This window comes from Euprymna scolopes, chromosome 3, assembly GCF_053919585.1.
Source record: "Euprymna scolopes isolate OS-2025 chromosome 3, ASM5391958v1, whole genome shotgun sequence".
In the NCBI taxonomy this organism is placed as follows: domain Eukaryota; kingdom Metazoa; phylum Mollusca; class Cephalopoda; order Sepiida; family Sepiolidae; genus Euprymna; species Euprymna scolopes.
In genome coordinates, this window is record NC_136484.1 from 150,897,952 (window position 1) to 150,916,450 (window position 18,499).

Sequence of the window (18,499 nt, forward strand, 5' to 3'; positions counted from 1 at the left end):
TTAAAGATGTGACCAAGTTTCTCTATTCAGTGTTACTAAACATTTATTTCATAATTCATAAAATCATATCTTAGATGCTTTAAAGGATTTCAGTCTAATATCTCAAAATTTGATGTTTTTGGGGCCAGGCCTATCTTGAATTAAAAAAGAAAAAAATCAAATTGATTTCTCCATGTTTCCAATAATATGCCCGGAGTCACCATAATCAATTATAAAATCCTTTTGTTTACCATTTCGACTTAATATCCCCAACTTATGGTTTTGGGGCCCGAACTGAAAATGTGGGATTTGTAAAAATCAAATCGATTTCTCTGTGTTCCATTTTCTCATAATTCTTCTAATGAGCTCTCAACTACTGTCAATGATTATTTATCAAGATGTCTAAAAATTTTTTTTATTTTTTAGGAATTTGTTTTGATAAATCCAACTTAAGCATTTGGGACTCCTAGACCCCCAAAACTTAAAATTATTTTTAATCAAATTGATTACCTTTTATTCCACTTCCTTATATGCTTCCAATGAGTCCCCGGCCACCATTAATAAGCAAGGAGTTTCAAAGTTATAGATAAATGTTCATTTGATTCCTTCTCTGAGATTTTTTAATCAATGACAGCATCCTTTATTGATGTCATCATTTTTGCACAGGATTTTAGTTTATAGATTTAAATAGTTTAATTTTACACGGATAAATACTGTTTTTTTTTTTTTTGTTTCGTTTTCTTTAAATATTATTTGCTTTGCTTAAAATTCCTTGAATGAGTTTCTGTGTTGTTTTAGTTTACAGTTTATCTTTTTTAATCTTGCAGCTGCCTGATTATTTTACTGATGGGAAAAGGGACTTATGTAATTTTCTATTTTTGTGTGCACTATCAAGTTGTCGGTTGAGTGTATTAAATCTTTAAGAAAAACAAAAGGATTATTTTTACTCATCACATAAGGCTTAGGCAAAGATTTCTGCTTCTTCCACTCACCTTTTCTTTCATTTTTTTTTTTTTTTTTTTTTTTTTTTTAATTTTACACACAATGTCTTGGTTTGATTTACTAAGTTGAGCTGTAAAAAATTGAACATCTGAAAAATGATCCTCATAGCAAATCAAATGGAACAAACGAAATATGTAACAAAACAGAAAAAACAAACAAAAAAAGAAAAAAAGAACTGCCTGTTATCTTAAATCAAATGTGGACATGTTTGTTCCTTTGAAGGTACGTGAGCTGCTAAATGAGTGATTTTTTTTGCATTTATGTTGGGCCCAGGTCATTTGCACAAGTGACAAAAATGCATTTACAAATGATTTATTTTCCTACCTGCATCCTTAATTTCACTATTTGTCATCATTTTTCCTTTTTAACAAGTAAAATATAGGCTGTATATTTACCTTCGTTTCTCAGCTATAAAATATAGTTATTTTGGTGTATTTGTTTTCCTTATAAATGATACAATTGCTGTGTAATCGTGAACATTAAAAACAGGCTTAGGTTTATCACTCCATAGAAAGATTAAATCTGGACAGTATTGGGAGATGTGTGCAGAACAGGAGACTGTTGGTTTAGTCAGGTTGAAAGAATGAATTTTTGTTATATATACAGGGTGTCCCAAAAGAAGCTGACGGATTTTAAATTGGATTAACTTCCTCAAAATTTAAGTTATGCTTACCAATTTTCATATGTAGGTAGATGAGCCTCCGTGATTTTTTGAGATATAGTAAGATATCATAATCTACGTATTCTAATTACACAACTTAATCTAGGGTATGTTTTTCACAAGGTCTAATTTTAGCTATGAAAAATGATGTTACTCAAATGTCCACCATTTTCATTTTCACACTCTTGTGCTCTCTGCAGGACATTGTCCAGCACATCACTTAATGTTTCAGGGCTTATGGCCCTAATTTTCTCCTCTATATTGTTTTTAAGGGCATTTATTGTGGCTGGTTTGTTTGCGTATACTCGCTCTGTTAGGTAACTCCAAAGGAAGAAATCTGCACATGTGGGATCTGGCGACCGGGGTGGCCAATTTATCTCGGTTATGAGAAATTATTTGGTTGCCGAATAAGTCCTGGAGCAGATTTAATGTTTCTCGTGCCGTATGCGCCGTTGCACCGTCCTGCTGGAATCATATTGATCCAGAGACCCCAATTTGACTTCATCTCCTTACCGATGTGGATGGATCCTCGGCCACACTCTTTGCTAATCTATGACGATTCTCATCACTTCTTGCCATATGGAGTCTGCCAGATTTAGGAAGGTCTCATACAAACCCTTGCTCATGAAATCGAGCCACCATAGCTTTTATTGCATTTGGAGTAGGGGAATTTCTTGTGTTGAAGTTTTGTCGAAATTCTCTTTGAGTTTCTAATATTGACTCATTCAACCGAAAATATGACTCTACGATCAATATCCGCTCCTTGGTAGTGTAACGACTCCTGATGACCTTGGAAGGGTTGCTCTAGATGATTTGAAAAAATAAAAGAAAATATAAAAAATTAAGAAAGTTATGAATTTTTTTTTTTTTTTTTTTTTTTAACCATCAGCTTCTGTTGGGACACCCTGTATATACTAGCATGGATATCTGGTGTTGCCCAGGTCGACATAAAGTTCGGTTTGGACACAGTTGCTATACTAAGAAGGGACCCCCCCCCCCAAAAAAAGTATGTGACAACCTCCTCACCAGATATTTCGGCAGAAGGGATACAAAGAGCTATTTTCTGGATATTGAGCACTTTTTGTTGCTTGTGCGGTACCCCCCTCCTTAAAAAATAAATGAATCAAAACAACTTTTCTTTCAATCAAAATAGCAGTGAGTTCCCATGCGATCGAGAAGAAAAAAAAAAAAAAAAAGAGGTCGTGGCAGCTGGGCTCGAACCTGAAACACGAAAAAGGGAAAAAAGTTTCTGCCAAATACATTTGCCGTTCCGGCCACGGGTGCTTATGACATCATGATGTTGGAAAACACAGTTTTAGTGAATTATGCACGCATGACTTGCGGAAAACGCGACGCTAAAATGAATCCATCTTGCAAAAAGTGGTCCAATTAACCACCACAGAATTTTCTTTTTGTTTTCTAATTTTCACATATTATGCATCCGAGGGATTATTCTTTCAGATGGTACTGGTTTCGACCTGGTCCGATGTGACTAATGAAAGTTTTTAGTAGACATACATACACACACTAACATACAGTCATCTTTCCTCGATATAATAGAATATATATATATATATATATGCTACATATTGTTAGAAATAGGGATCTGGAAGGAATATTGCATTCATATATTTATTTTTGTGATGAGGAGCAGGTTAGTATACAAAGTATGACTTAGATTTATAACTAGTTTAAAAACAAGCAAAATAATATCCAAAGAAATTAAAAAAAAAAAAAATAATTTTCATGCAAAAACAGTCAATTTAAAAGTGATTTTAAAATAAGTTTCTTATGACTGACAAGTAGAAGTTACAGGGCACCATTTTTGGCAAGAACTTTCAGAACCGTAAAATAGACCGCTTCTCAGACACATTGTGTTTCATACAATGTGGAAACAGGAAGGAAAGACAGAGAACAAGAAAGTGGAGGAGTGACCATCATAAAGTTTGAGGTCACATTGCTCAGGGAATTTCGCCTACCTTATTTGAGTGGGCCAAGTATACACGCTATCAAGTATATAGGGAAGAATGGCAGTTTTTTCTTTGAGGGGGGAGCAGATAAGTATATTAAGTATTAGGTTTATACTGAGGTTATAAACAAGCAAGTAGTATTAAAAAGAAAGAAAAGAAAAACAGGGAATGTCCCTGAAATCAAATAATTTTCATACAAAAATCCACAAAACAATCAATTTAAAAGCTGTTTCGAAATAAGCTTCTTAAAAGTGAAAATAATTTTCAATAGTGAACATATGAATTCTTGTGTATGGTAAATTGCTTGGACCTTATGAAGGATTTAGGATAACAAAAGCACTTGTCTGCATTTGAGAAACTACACTGGGAGAATCACAATTATTTGCACAGGTTTATGAGAATCAAGTTTAGTGAAAAGAAATTTAGATCCTAGACCTGTTAACATGTTTTGACCAGAACTCATAAGTATGACCTGATGAGAGGTCAAGAAGACGGCTCAAAGGTTACTGCTCTCAAAAAGTGACAGATGTCAGGCAATTGAGTGCAAAGGAAAATTCAGGCTTTTTTTTTTTTTTTTTATAAAGGAGTTACTACTTATCAAGGCCCAGAGGCCACTTGAGGATAAGGGTTAATGAGTGTACAGTAGTCAATGGGAAAATATCATAGTAATCGTTAGTAGTGGAAATTTGGTAAATTGGATTATTTAAACAGATGGCTCATTAAGAACTTGTTCACGTTGGACTTAAAGACGACCATATTGTAGTCAGTTGGAAAGCAGGAAAATGGAACAGTTGAGGCAGTGATCGACATAATTCTAGCCTCTAATGTATGTCAAGGTATACCAGCAACCAATTAGATTACATGCTGGTTGAGGCAAGTAGATTTTATTTGGATGATCCCGAGTGATCTTGCCTGGGTATATATATAAAGCATTGCTGAATAAAATTAGGAAAACTGTGCGCCTGCTGCCTTCCCCATTTTTATTAAACAAATAAATTTTACTAAAAAGCTGAAAAGAAAAATTTTAATTGATCATTCACTAAATTATGAGTTGCAAATCCCTGAAGTCATATTCAGAACCAAAGATAACTACCCTTCTCTATTTATAAAAGGCTTGAGTTTTAGTTTTGAAAAATAATGCATATTTTTAAACCAAAATAAAGATTTTATTTTGTGTGTGTCTGTGAATGCTTGGACTATCGGTGTGATTTTACAATTTTATTTGTTTGTACATGTATCTGTCTTCCCTTCATCAGTGAGCTGCTCGGGCAACATTGTTCTTTATTTCCAGATTAAACAAACACATGAGAGGTGATACTATCTGGTTAAGGAGGACATTTTTATTCCACAACAAACTTTAAGAGGATGGACTTTATCAGCCTGGTGTCACATGAGTACAGCCAAAATTTCGATGACCCCCATGTCAAACATTGTCAAAGTCAAAGGTATCAGCTCGGGATGTAAAAGAAGTCGATGAGCATAAAGCAATAGTTCTCAGTTGTACTCTATATCGGCACTTCAATATGCCACTAAGTATCCAAAAGGCACAGGAATGAAAGAACCAAAAGTAGCTTAGAGTTTCTAGTGCTGATGTCTTGGAATTTTCTATCATGTTCTCTCTGATGAATCAACCTTTTGCTGATGATCACTACAGGAACTACAATTATCCCCAAAGGATAGATTTTTTGGACGTTTGACTTCTCTAGGTCTGCCATGTTCTTTCTATGCTCTTGCATATATTGTAGTTCTGATACTACACTTCATATTTTTTGTCCTCAGTCAGCGAAAGAGAAATCTTTCTAGTTCGGTTCAATTTTAATAGGGAGCTGGATTTTTTTCACATTAAAGAACAGACTACAACAAAGTTTATTTACAATTCTAATAAAAAAATCTGAATTTATGATTTAACTTCAGTCCATTGTAAGTTATTTTTAACATATTGGACACTTGAGTAATGCCAAATAATAAATTTTAAATAAAATTGGAAGTCATTCTTCTTTAAAACATTAATGTATTATGTTTATATGTAATGTAATGTATATATGATGTATGTATATGTTGATATATATATATGTGTGTGTGTTATGTGGTATATATATTTTATGATTATAAGGTTACATTATACAAAAAACAGATATTCATAAATTACTAGATATGATTTTCAATTATGTATTTTAATTAATATTGTAATTGATATAAGCTCTTTCTATTTATGTCTAATAAAATTACTGGTAGTTATATATGGGGCTTTACCTATTTAAGATATATTTAGCTTTAATTAGTTCTATTAATCTGAATAATTTTTACTGATCTGATTTTCTCATTTTTAGATTTAAGCTTCGCAGAGGGCGTATGGTACTTGAACGAAATTGGAACTGCTTATTTATATGAATAAAGTTTTTTTTGTTTGTTTAAAGACAGACCTAAATTGTCTTGAGTTTTCTTTTTGGTTGTAATGGGCGGCTGCTACTGCTATCTGCCTTATTCTTCTACAGACATACAAACCTGTTTTTGTGTAGAATTCCTATGCAATCATCGTCTTTTATAATATGAAAATTGTTTGAACACTATATAGGTTATTTTAAACAAAAGATTTGTTAGATTTATGCAGTGTATTGTTTTTTTTTCCTTGTGTCTTCATAGGTATGGGAAAAATAGAATCGCTTGTGAACTAAACATTCAAAACCTGTTTAAAATAAATCAAATTCGTTCTTTTTCATTAGATTATCTTTGAAATAAAAACTACCGTTTAATTTAAACTGAAACAAAATATTTATGTATGTAAAGAAATAATTAAAAAAAACATGTATTCCAAAAATTGAGAATTTAATCTTCAAAAATTAATAAATCAAAGTGTTAATAAACTAGATTTCTTTAGAAATGGTAATTGACGCTATAATAATTTATGCATATTTCGTATTATTAAAATATATTTCAGCATATTTTATGACGGTAACGCCAGGCGTCCAGCTAATTTTAGATATTCATTTGGTTCAATGCTGATCAAGCAAATATCAACTTTGCGGATGTTTTTGTCATTTTTTAGTCTTAGCTGGACGTAAGAACATATGCACATATAACTGCTCTTTATATTATAGATATTATAATTCATAGAAGGAAAAGAAAATTTTGAAATGAACATTTTATTTTTATAAAAAAAAAACAAATAACGGTATCATTAGCAAAATACCAATTTATAAAATAAAAACAGAAAGTATATCAATTGCCCTCATTTGAAATTTTTACTAGTTTTTATATGAGATGATTTTCTAACAAATCCATCTTATTACAGATGTCTGCGTGTTTTCCTTTATTTAATTATCAATTTCTAATACAAGTATTTCAGGCTAAAAATTGTTAGAATAATTACATTATTTATAAAATTGTTACAAAATTAAAATCTTAAAATGCAGATTTTTTTTTTTTTCATTCGAATTTGAAAGAAGTTCTTGCCACTGAACGTGAAATGAAAGTTTAACGAAAATATGAAACAATTGCAGCATTTATTTCTAATCAAAACTATTTGAAGATGGGCAGAATGAAAAACTTAATGCCATCTTTTATTAGGGGAGGTTATGGTATAGCAATCTGTAATTTTTAAACCTTTGCATATGTTTTTGTTACTAAAAAATTAAAGCAAAAAATATTTTTGTAACGAAATGGCAAATTTTGTTCATATGTGAATGCCTTGTAAAATGAATACTGTGCTGAACAATGTTTATTGAAAAAAGAAACAACTTAACATAGGCCAAAATTTTAGAATAATTTTATTTTTACGAAATGAATTAGTTTTGCTTGATTTATATATAACTAAACTTTAATTTTAAGTCAAAATGAATATTTTCAATAAACAATGCCTAGTGCCCGTTTCACAAGGAGTGGATTTGTCATTAAATAGCGTTTTGAGTCTAGTTTTACAAGACATTTCATTACATGGTGAACAAAACACTTAGCACAAGTTTTAAAAAAAAACTGACTGACACTGCTCCCCCTTTTTTTTTGTTTATAGTATTTGTGGGTGGGTGTGCTGACAACAAATATCAAGGTTAAATTTTGGGCAAATATTTTAACTCCTACCCCCCAATTAAAAAATGGGGTATCTATTCACAAAGCCATTCTTAACATGGCCACATTGAGATGTCTGTTCCAAAAGCCATTCTTAACATGGCCACATTGAGATGTCTGTTCCAAAAGCCATTCTTAACATGAGGTTGGTAATGTCTATTCCAAAAACTGTTCTTAACATGAGGAAGTTGGGAGTTTGGCCACCAACAACCACAGTAGTTTAATTTTTTACGAGGTGGGGGACATGCTTCCACCAGGAAACGCCGGTTAATGGGTCCTGCTAGTTTTTATTATAGTATCATTTAACGTAATTATCAGGATTTTTTAAAAATTTGATTACCCAATAAGCATAAACCCTGCTTTGTAAATTGATGCCTATTGGCAAATAGTACCTTCATTTTGTAAGAAGTATCGCCATAATTAATGTTTCTTTACTATTTGTTGAATTGGAAGTGTTATGCAACATGAGTCTCCAGCAACATGCCAATTAGAAATGTATGTACAAGTAGCAGACTGTGTTTATTCCATGATACATTGTTATTTAAGACGCCCAGCAATTGTATAAACAAAAACATTCTATTCTGTTGACTGATAAAATAGAATGACATGAGCAGTGAATTATTTAAACACTAAAATCTGATCATTGCAACCTAAACAGTTTTTAACTTTTGGGTTTCTTTTTATCTTTCTGTAAAAAAGACTTTAAATCAGCAAGGCATTTGTTTCCAACCTATCAGTATATTGAACTCTTTACGAGATTTATATTTTCACTTTTCAAGCATTTCATTTGTTTTCACGTCTTCTAGATGAGGCATATCAAACATCTGCCCGAAGGTCATCCGAAGGTCCATTGCAGGCTTATTTGCTGCCTGCACAGACAGCAACTTTGAAGAAGTGAGGAGGGGGATATCAAAATATAAGACGTGTTGGAAACAGTGAGAATTTCTTATATCTTCGCTTTAGGATTTTTTCTCCACTAATAGAAACTTTAAAACATTATGGCTACAATGTATTTTGAGTTATTTCTATCGTTATTATGAAAGCAGTTACAAGTAATTACATTCTAATCATTTATGTCAAAAACTTAGGTTGATTGATTATCACTAGTTTTCTTTGATAAAACTTGGAACTGCACAGAAATTTCAGCCGGACATACCAAAGATTGTCGTCATGAGGTGACAAAACATACTTGAATACTTTTCAATTTTGAATTCTTGTAAATTATATGCATGAGTTGTTGGTGTTGCATTCAGAATTGAATCATAAATTAAAAATGTTTGTTATACTGGAATCCAGAACACATGTCATGCTGATTTCTTTTGTTAGAACCAAACTATTGCATATCTGTAAATTAAAAGAAAAATATTCTAGAAATAATTTTTTAATAAACGATTTCAATCATAATTGTACTAGTGTGGCTCTAATAACTTAGTGACTCCTATGGTCTTTATTGGACTCTGAGTTTTACATACCTGTTCTAAGCATGTCAAACTCTTACAAATTTGATATTGTTGTATTTAATACCATTGCTATCTTTTCTAATCCTAAGTATGAATTCCACTATTAGATAAGTTCTTGTTTCATTATAGCAGGCTTGGTCAGTCTCTCATACTTGATTGAATACATTGAATTTTATTTTAGATGCATCTAAAGCATAAGAAGGTCTACCCGTCAGTCTTTTATGTTTACATCGCTACATGCGCAAATTGAATGGATACTTTTTTAGAATGAATCTATTCTTGTTAAAATATTTTTTTTTTCTAAATGTTGAGTATTGACAAATTTTTAGTTATTGATTTTTAGATATTGGATAGATATTTGAAAATAAGCTTAAAATTAATCGGTAAAAATACAAAATAAAACAAAAAATGCATAAATACCAGAACACACACTTGACATTGTCACAGGCAACAAACAACAAATCACTCTGAAACACTGATGCTGACTTTTTTTCTATTGACAAACATGTTAATTCTTATATTGTGTCCAAAGTCCCTAATCTGGCTTTTGTTTTAATTTTCTTATTTTATTTGTCAAGGGGATGGAGCATCTTACTGGATGCCAGACATTCTTTCACCTACAATTTCACTCACTCCTACCAAGAGATCTTTTTAAGATTCTAACCGTTCCTTAGAATGCAACTGTGTGTATTTCTCTTGTATTTGGTTCACCGAGTATATTCACCAGGTAGGTTTTGAAATTCTTGTTCATGAGATCGATTTTACTGGAATGATGGAGATCTTCAGATTGTTTAAATTTGCATATGCCTATGCAAATCACATCACTTTTTATTTTTCAATTGTGTATGTGTGTGTCCATAAAACTCGAGTAAATCAACCTTAGCTGATTATTGCTAGGTTCACGTTTCATTTGTATCAGAAACATTCTATATGAGAAATATGATCAGATTCTTTTCATAGTATAATAACAATGCCTTTTTTCACACTGATTTTCTGCAAACGAAAACACTTTTATTACAAATAAGTCGAATCACCTGCCCCCCCCCCGTTAAACTCCAGTTCTAGTTTACCATTTTTACTACATTAAATTACTCCTCCCAATCCCTCTTACACCTTCATTTTTGGCGTCTTTAAGAATTGTGATTCTAATGTTGGAAGACTTATTGACATTTTCTTATGTGCAATATTTTTTTAATCTTTTGCTCAAGGTTATTTTTCTTTTTTGTCAATCTATATTTTGCTAATGGATTTCATCATTTTATTATCTCTGTAGATAATGTGTTTAATATTTCTAGTTTTTGTTATTTTTAGTATGTTCGATTTCTTATATAAAGGGAAGTTGTCTCTGGTTGTTTCAGAGTTTTAGCTACTCACCATGTATATTCTGTTTTACCAACTCACCATGTATATTCTGTTTCAGTATCCCCTTGGTCAGACTTTGAGTAAACACATTACTGTAATCATTCATTCGTTTGGACTAGTGACTGAAGGGGACGAAAACAGTTTTTAAGAAATGAAAGAAAATAACTATTATAATTATTTTCCCTTAATCAATAAAAAAAGGGAGGGTAATCTAGGGGTTGACAACAGGGAGTACACAGTGGCAATGCCAGAGGTGTTTACTTTTCTTGAAGGAAAAGTATAAAGGTTAATCTTTAAATTGTTTAACTACTTAAATTAACTCTGTATTTCCATTCCGTTGTAAATATCTATTCTATCTATTTGCTGCTCCTCCTATCTCAAATGCTTGAAAATATTGATTAATGAATAACATTAACAGTAATGAAGCCATAAGCTTGGCTATCAATTTTGGTAAATTATGACTGCATAGTGACAGATGGTTAGGACAACTCTCTACTGATATCTTGTTTGCATGTACGTATATATATATATATATGTGTATAATATAAAAATAAAAATCTGGTTGGAAAGACTATTCTCTTTTTGCTATTTTGTAAATTTATTTGTAAACAAGAATCAATTTAAAGTGTGTGTGTGTGTACTAATGACTGTGCACATAATATACTTTGTAGGTTTAAACTTTCAATGCCATATTCTATTTCTATGCTCTTTGAGAGGAAAATTTAACACAAATTAACTTTGGTATCAAGGAAATTGCATGCTGTGTCAGATTATTAAAAATAAATGTTTTTATGGTGCAAAGCAGCAGAATTGTTCAACAATACATGGAATTTGTTGCTTTCTTACGCTTCTCACCATATTCTAAATATTTAATGAAGATATACTTGGTCATAATTTTTTCTTTGCTTTGCTTTTCACCTATCATGACCAAACTACTTATACCTGATGTTTAAATGTTAAAAATGAAGTCTGTAATTGGAAGTCTGTAAGTTCCAGGAATGATTTTTGAAATGAGGATCAATTTATTGCATTATTTATTTTTTTGGTTTTATTTTGTTCTTAAAGAATTAAAATATAGTAAAAGGAAATGAACCAATTAGAATGTTTGCAATAGTTTCAATTTTGTATCGTTACTGAACAAAAAAAAAAAAAGAAAAAACTCCAAACATTTCAGAGAATGCATCTGATGTATAGAGATCTGTGAGACAAAAGAGTCTTCTCTAGACGAGTTGTTGGATCATATTTGGTGATCTTATAGAGGCCACGGTGTGTAAGTGGTTACGGTTGGCATATGCCATTACAAAAAGACAGTCGCTGTATGCAGAGGCAAATTTCCTGAGACTGTTAGATTTCAAAACCGATGAATGAATGTGTGTGACTATGCAAGGTAATCAGGGTTTTTGACAGCTTGATAAAATGGAGTGACAGTGTGCTCTAAGAATAAATTGAAAGCTAGATTGTTCCATTGTGTTTAGATCATTTTCTATCGAAAGGCAAGGGTATTTTTATTCAATTTTTATTTAATTTAATACAGTGCCTTTCCAGCTTTTATTACAGCAATTTTCAAATAATTGCTAGTCTATAATATAAAAGACAAAGTGTGTGTTTTTATGTCATGCAAAAGCTTTTCTCAGCTGCATTGGAATGGGTCGAGATCAGTACCATCTGAAAGAGCGATGTCTCTGCCGAATAATGTGAGAATTAGAAAAAATCGTTCAATTATTTGATATAGAAATAAACGTTTAAACCAAGGAAGGGTTGGAAAAATCGTGCCTTTCTAAACGACTTTGAAAACTGTGCATGCATGTCAAGCATTATTTTTTAAATTGCTTTAAATAAAAGAATTTATGTTATTTCGCTGTCAGCGTTGTGGGGCAGTGAATTAAGAGATTGTTCTGTAAGCTTTAGTTTTCATGTTCGAGTACACGTAACGATGCCTTTTTTTTTTTTTTTTTTTTTTTTTTTTTTTTTTTTTTTGAACAGGGTTGTTTCAAAATCTTAAATTACAATTTCCTTATTTCAGTTTTTTTTATCGGGTTTTAAAAGTTTTAACATTTTAAACAGGGTTAAGATTTTTATTTGGCATAACATTTTTCTTATAGGGTTACATCATGTGTTTTTTTTTTTTTTTTTTTTTTTTTTTACTTTTAACTAATCATTTTTATAACGGTTTGATTAGAGCAATTTAATGGAAACGTTTGAAATTTGATAACTTCTAGTTCCGTTTACACATGTATGCGTTTACTACCTAAACGTACACCAACAACTTAAATTATCTTGAATAATTTCTTTAAAAAAATAAGTTCACATTGAATGCAATAACAAAGTTTTTCTAATGCTTTATTGTCAAAACTGAATTTATTGGTGGTGATAACAACCATTACATTAGCTATAAAAAGAAAAAATGAGTCTCCCCATCTGTGATCTTTCTAAAGTGTGAAAAAAAAAAAAAAATAATAATTAAAAAAAATATTCATTAAAATCTTTTCCTGCCTTTAATAATAAAGGTGAAAAATATAAAGTAACCGTTTTAGATGACTTGAGAATATATAATTTATTTGACTTTTATCGTTTATTTCTTTCATGAGCTAAACAGTTTTTAATTGGGAATTCATGTTTATGCTTATAAAAAATGGAGCTTCATGAGGGAAAAGATGGGACGAAACCTACACAACTCAGTGTTAACAACTTTGTCGACACAACCCGGCATGATCTTGAACAACTCTATTGACATGATCTCAAACAACTGTATCAACAAAACCCAACATAATCCCAAACAACTGTTAACATGACCTGACACGAAGTGAATAATTCCATTGATATGACCCAACACTACCAGAGCAACCTCAACAGTTACTCCCTGAACGACTTATCTTTTTCTAGCCTTTGGACGATCTCATTTTTGCTGGAGATTGGTCCAACTGAAATACTGACACACAATTCTTGAGCATTTCTGCACGTCTCTCACACAAAATCAAATCCCTTGATTTTAAATATCGAAAGACCATATAAAATAACCTTTTTGTTGTTTGTTTTTTCTAATTTAGAAAAGGTAATTATGTTCATACATAAATTACTTCAATATTGGAAAATATTAAATAACATAATAATTTCTTTTGTTTTTTTAACAAATTACCAAAATATATAACAAAAATTGTTTCTTGGTTTTTCTGTAAAGAAAGCTACAGAGGGTGTATGTTTCATTTATTTTTTTCTTAATATAATACCTATATGCTAACAGGACCCGTGTAAATTCCATGGAATGAGAAATATTTTTAATCAACAAATGTTTTAATAAAGCTGATATTTTTCTGGACAGCACAAAAAAATTAGTTTTTTGAACAGAAAAGACAATAATGTGCAGCAAATGTGAGTTTATTGATATTTCTATGAAAATAGTATTCATTGTATTCTAAATATAGAACTGACCCAAATTGAATAAATAAAACCTGAATGCTAGATTACTTCCGTCACAAGAAGTGTTGAATGTCTGAGCTAAGGAGCCCACTACTTACTGACAGTAAAGAAAATTATACCGCTTAAACTAATTTTTTCATAATATATATATGTAATTTTTTTTTCTTTGTCTGTCAGTTCCACTTTTTCTTGGAAACTACTGGGCTGATTTGGTTGAAATTTTGTAAGGACTTATGATAAGGTGTAGCGAATTAAATATTATGTTATCCATTTGGTAGGAGTGTCAGAAAACGCCATTAAAAACGCAATATAAAAAATTGAATAATTTGACCTCCTATTTTTCAAAGCTTATAACTACTTGAAAAATATAATTGAAACCCTAATTTTTTTTTCAATTAAAGAAGCAAAGACCAAATTTTCAAAAAATAACAGGTTTAATAGCAAATTATGCAATATGTTTTTTAAATCGGTTTTCTTTAAAAAAGATTTAAAGAAAATCAACGACTTTTACTTACTTCGCTAAAATATATGTATATATAAATTTCAAAAAATCACTTACCTATAAAAAAATACTATTCAATGGGTACTTCCATTCTTCATTGTTAAGAATTTATCCATATTTATATTTTATATTCCATACCCTTTTTAAATAATATACTTTTTTATGCTAGTATTAAAAAATCTCATGACTTCAGCTTGTAACAATTGGAAAACAGGGGAGATAACAGTCTCCCTTTCTTAGTGTTATGAACTATCATTGCCTATAAGCGACAGAATTAATGTCTCTTTCTATTGCTGGCTATAAACAAAAGTTAATAAATATGGGTCACCTTAGATGAAAAATAGTCCCATTTCACTTATCAGTTTTTTCCGATAAAAATAAACAGTTGACGACATTTTTATTTCTTTTTTATTCTCTTAAAGAAATACACGAGTTTTTGATTTAATATATTTTATTTCTTCTTTATGGAGTGAATTATTTATTTTTTTTAAATATCTAAAAAAAAAACATTGAATGAAATAGAAATAATTGTTGTAATTAAATTAAACTTTCTGTGCAATATAACAAGATAAGGTTTCACTTAAAAAAAAAATTCAACGTGGTTTTAAAAAAAAGGGTTTTAAACTTTGAACTTTACAGGTAAATTTGCAAATAAGTGTTCTTTTTTTTTTTTTTTTAAATTAGCTTACTTTATTTATTGATCTTTTATCTTCAATTTGTGATATATAAATTTAAGGTGAGAAAATTAATTATTTTCATTTTAATAGACATTTCAAAATGGGGGGGGGTGAATTTAAAAAAAAAAAACTCTTGTCTAGAATATTATATTTGGTTTATTGGAAAGAGCATAAAATTTCACATTGAACCTGAAAATATCGTAAAAATTGAACCAATAGAAAAATTTGGATAGATTTTTAAAGTGAAAAAATTGAAAAAAAACTCAACTCGTAAAATTCAATTGATTTCATTACGTAAACAAAATGGCTGCATGAACATACGCAGGCACTTTGTAAACACTGTTTTTGAAAAAGTAAAAAATAATATTTCTATTATTTTTTAAACGACTTTAATAGTTTATTTTGCCAGTATATTCCATAAAGAAAATAAACAACCCACTTTAAAAAGAGAAATTAAAAGTTTTTTATATTTTATTCGCAGTTTTCTGTTAGGGGTGTCAAAAATTCTCCCCAAATTCTGACACTCCTATCCATTCGATACATGAGGATTAATAGGTATTATTGTTGAATGCAAAAATGAGCAGAAATTAACCATATTCAACCATCTATTGAGCATAAAACACTCAAGATGCTATAACGTTTGCCCCTATTTAACAGGCAGAAACGTCTTCTATATTCTATCTGCCTATCTATTTGTTTGTCTTCCACTTTTTATCCTGTTTTTAATTAGTTAAAAAGTTTTGTATCCTTGTATTTTTACATTGTTCCACATATTTTAAAAAAAAAATATTTCTTTGTGCCTAAAATTAGTTAGTCACCATTGTCATTTAATTCCCATCTCAACACCAACCAATATTTTCCTTTTGATCTCTTGTTTCATGTTTTAGACTAAGATAAAACACTGAAAATTTACCTTTTTTTTTAATCTTTTGTTGTCTGTTAATATATGCTAGTTGATCTGTTAATATTTAAAATAAAAAATAACAGCTTTTCTCTTTTCTTTCTCTAGAAATGGGCCACACACTTTCAGAGCCTGTGACTGTAAAGAACACGTCAAGTTGTGAGAACCATTATGTCAAAGTTGGATCCTCCTGCATGCAAGGATGGCGCATTAGTATCCTTTATTGAATTATGCAACTAAAGTTTTTTTTGTAATTAAAAAAAAAATTATTTCAGCAATGTGGTTGTTGAGTTGTGAAGAAATATAAAAAATACTCTGATTATGACACAGACACCACCTTTTCTGTTATTGTTTTTTTTTTTTTTTTTAATTTTATGAAATGTTTCTTTTTAGGCTGGAATTTTTGACACTTTAAAAAATATTTCCTGGGCGTTTTGTTTTTTGCTCTCTTGATATATCACGATTCTATAATCATTTATAAAGAAAGCATTTAATCAAATATTCAGATGTTTCTCAACCCCTCCCCCTCTCACTCTTTATCTTTCTTTTCTCTTTCACTTCCTCCCTTTTTCAACTCTTTTCAAATTTAAAAATATTTTTGGATGATTCACCAGAAAAAAAAGCTTTTGTTTTATCTAATTTTTATTTCTTTATCATTTGTCTATAAATTCATGGGGAAGATTGGCAGAAGTTGAAGTTCTCTTTTTCAGTTTAAACTTGTGTCATAGTTTTTTCTGTTTTATAATTTTAATCCTAGTCTCTGTTTATATCTAGTATCAGTTGTTGTCCTGTACAGTTTTGCTAATCATTCTACAACAAATGTGTTGAGCGTCACTGAAAACATTTAACGTTTTTATATTCATGAAAACCTTTATTCTAATGTTTAATCCTTTATGACGTGGTTGCGTGAATAAATATAACGGCATAAATAAAGTGGGAATTGATTCAAACACTCCTTGTACATATTAGTTCAGTATCTGGGTGGATGCCAGATCCCTCCAGATCACAACTGTCCATTGCTTAGTATACTGCCATCTGTCTCAGAGAGTGGAGGATTTCGTTTGTTATCATAAACACACTTTTTGTTTTCTCTCAAACACTATTGATAATAATCAAGGTAAGTTTTTGAAATCTAAAACTTCCCAGTGGTGCTTTAACTATTGAACTTCATAATTTTTCCAGTTTGAAGACAATCATAGTATCATTACCCTTTAAACTAACTAAAATTAACAATAAATAGTTTTTAATCATCTACATCATAATTCAAGTCATAAAGGCTTAAATGTCAACATTTAAATGATCAACATAATTTATTTAATTCAGCACATTTAAAGGAAAAAAAAAATGAGCTTTTTGATTATAAGGATATTTTTTTTGGAAAATTCAGAAAATTTTTTATTTTATATTTGTTATGTATTTTTAATTATTGAATAATAAATACAACTTAATTATGGTTTAAAAATATCTTTTATAAAGTTTTTGAAACTGCATTTGAGTGTTATGATCAAGATCTTACACATGTTTCTTTCTTCTGATATAGATGAAAATAAATCTAAATCGGCTGTAAAAATATTTTAATCCAAGACCTTTATTTTATTTAGTAAATATTAATAAAATACTCCAGCTTTAAAACATTCTTTCAGTCTTGGTAAGTTCAATCTTATTCACTGTAATTGATAAATTAAGTTTTCAATATTATCTATTGTTAGTTAAAAAAAATATTTATAAACAAATGAATTCTCTTGATAATTATTATTTTTAAAAGATAATCCTCTATGTCCAAATTTTTTAATTAAACAAATGCCTAACTATATTTGGGCAAAAAATCTAATTATTGAACTAAAATACCCCCCCCCCCCCAACACCTGTTTTCTGAACCTTCAACTACACAGAATAACATTCTAAATTGTTAAATGCTACTGAACATGTATGATGATGGTAATACTAATTTTGTATTACTGCTTAAATTAAAAAAGAAACAAATATTTTATAAGTTGTCTGTTTTTTTCTGCAACCTTGTATTAAATGTTATATTTGCAATGTCATACTTTTGAGTTTGTTTTTTAATTTAAGTTAAAGCAAAGTCTGTAAATCCATTAATTTATTTCATAAATAAAATATCTCAATATTTACCCTGTATTTCTTTTTTGAGAATATGCTAATAATTTAAAGAGACCCACTTTCAATAAATCTCTTGTTTATATATTTATTCTATTACTAGCAGATTGACCAGGCGTTGCCCGGGATTGAATGATGATCAACGAATGTTTCACACTCTCATATTTTTATTGCCATTCAAATTGATGAAATCGCTCATTTTTCAATCAAATCAATTGATTGCCTGGTCTAGTTATAAACTCATTGCATTGCACTGGGAGGAAACACACTTCTCGCAGTGACCAAGTTTACAATACATTGTAGTCTACATTGCACTGTAGAGAATATACTGTTGATTTTATAAAATTATTTTTATATATATAATGGCTTACATTAAAGTTTAAAA

General features: G+C 30.1%; 1 protein-coding gene across 8 annotated transcripts in view; it reads left to right on the top strand.

The window, feature by feature from the left end:
- The window catches only part of LOC145259827 (putative protein phosphatase 2C T23F11.1), a 338,384-nt gene that overhangs the window by 179,465 nt on the left and 140,420 nt on the right, over positions 1-18,499 (top strand). For all 8 annotated transcript variants that reach the window (XM_080117697.1, XM_080117681.1, XM_080117664.1 and 5 more), the window contains one exon: positions 16,105-16,209. In XM_080117697.1, the coding sequence (XP_079973823.1) occupies positions 16,107-16,209 (103 nt within the window). In that variant the 5' untranslated portion in view covers positions 16,105-16,106. The remainder of the gene's footprint in view (positions 1-16,104; positions 16,210-18,499) is intronic.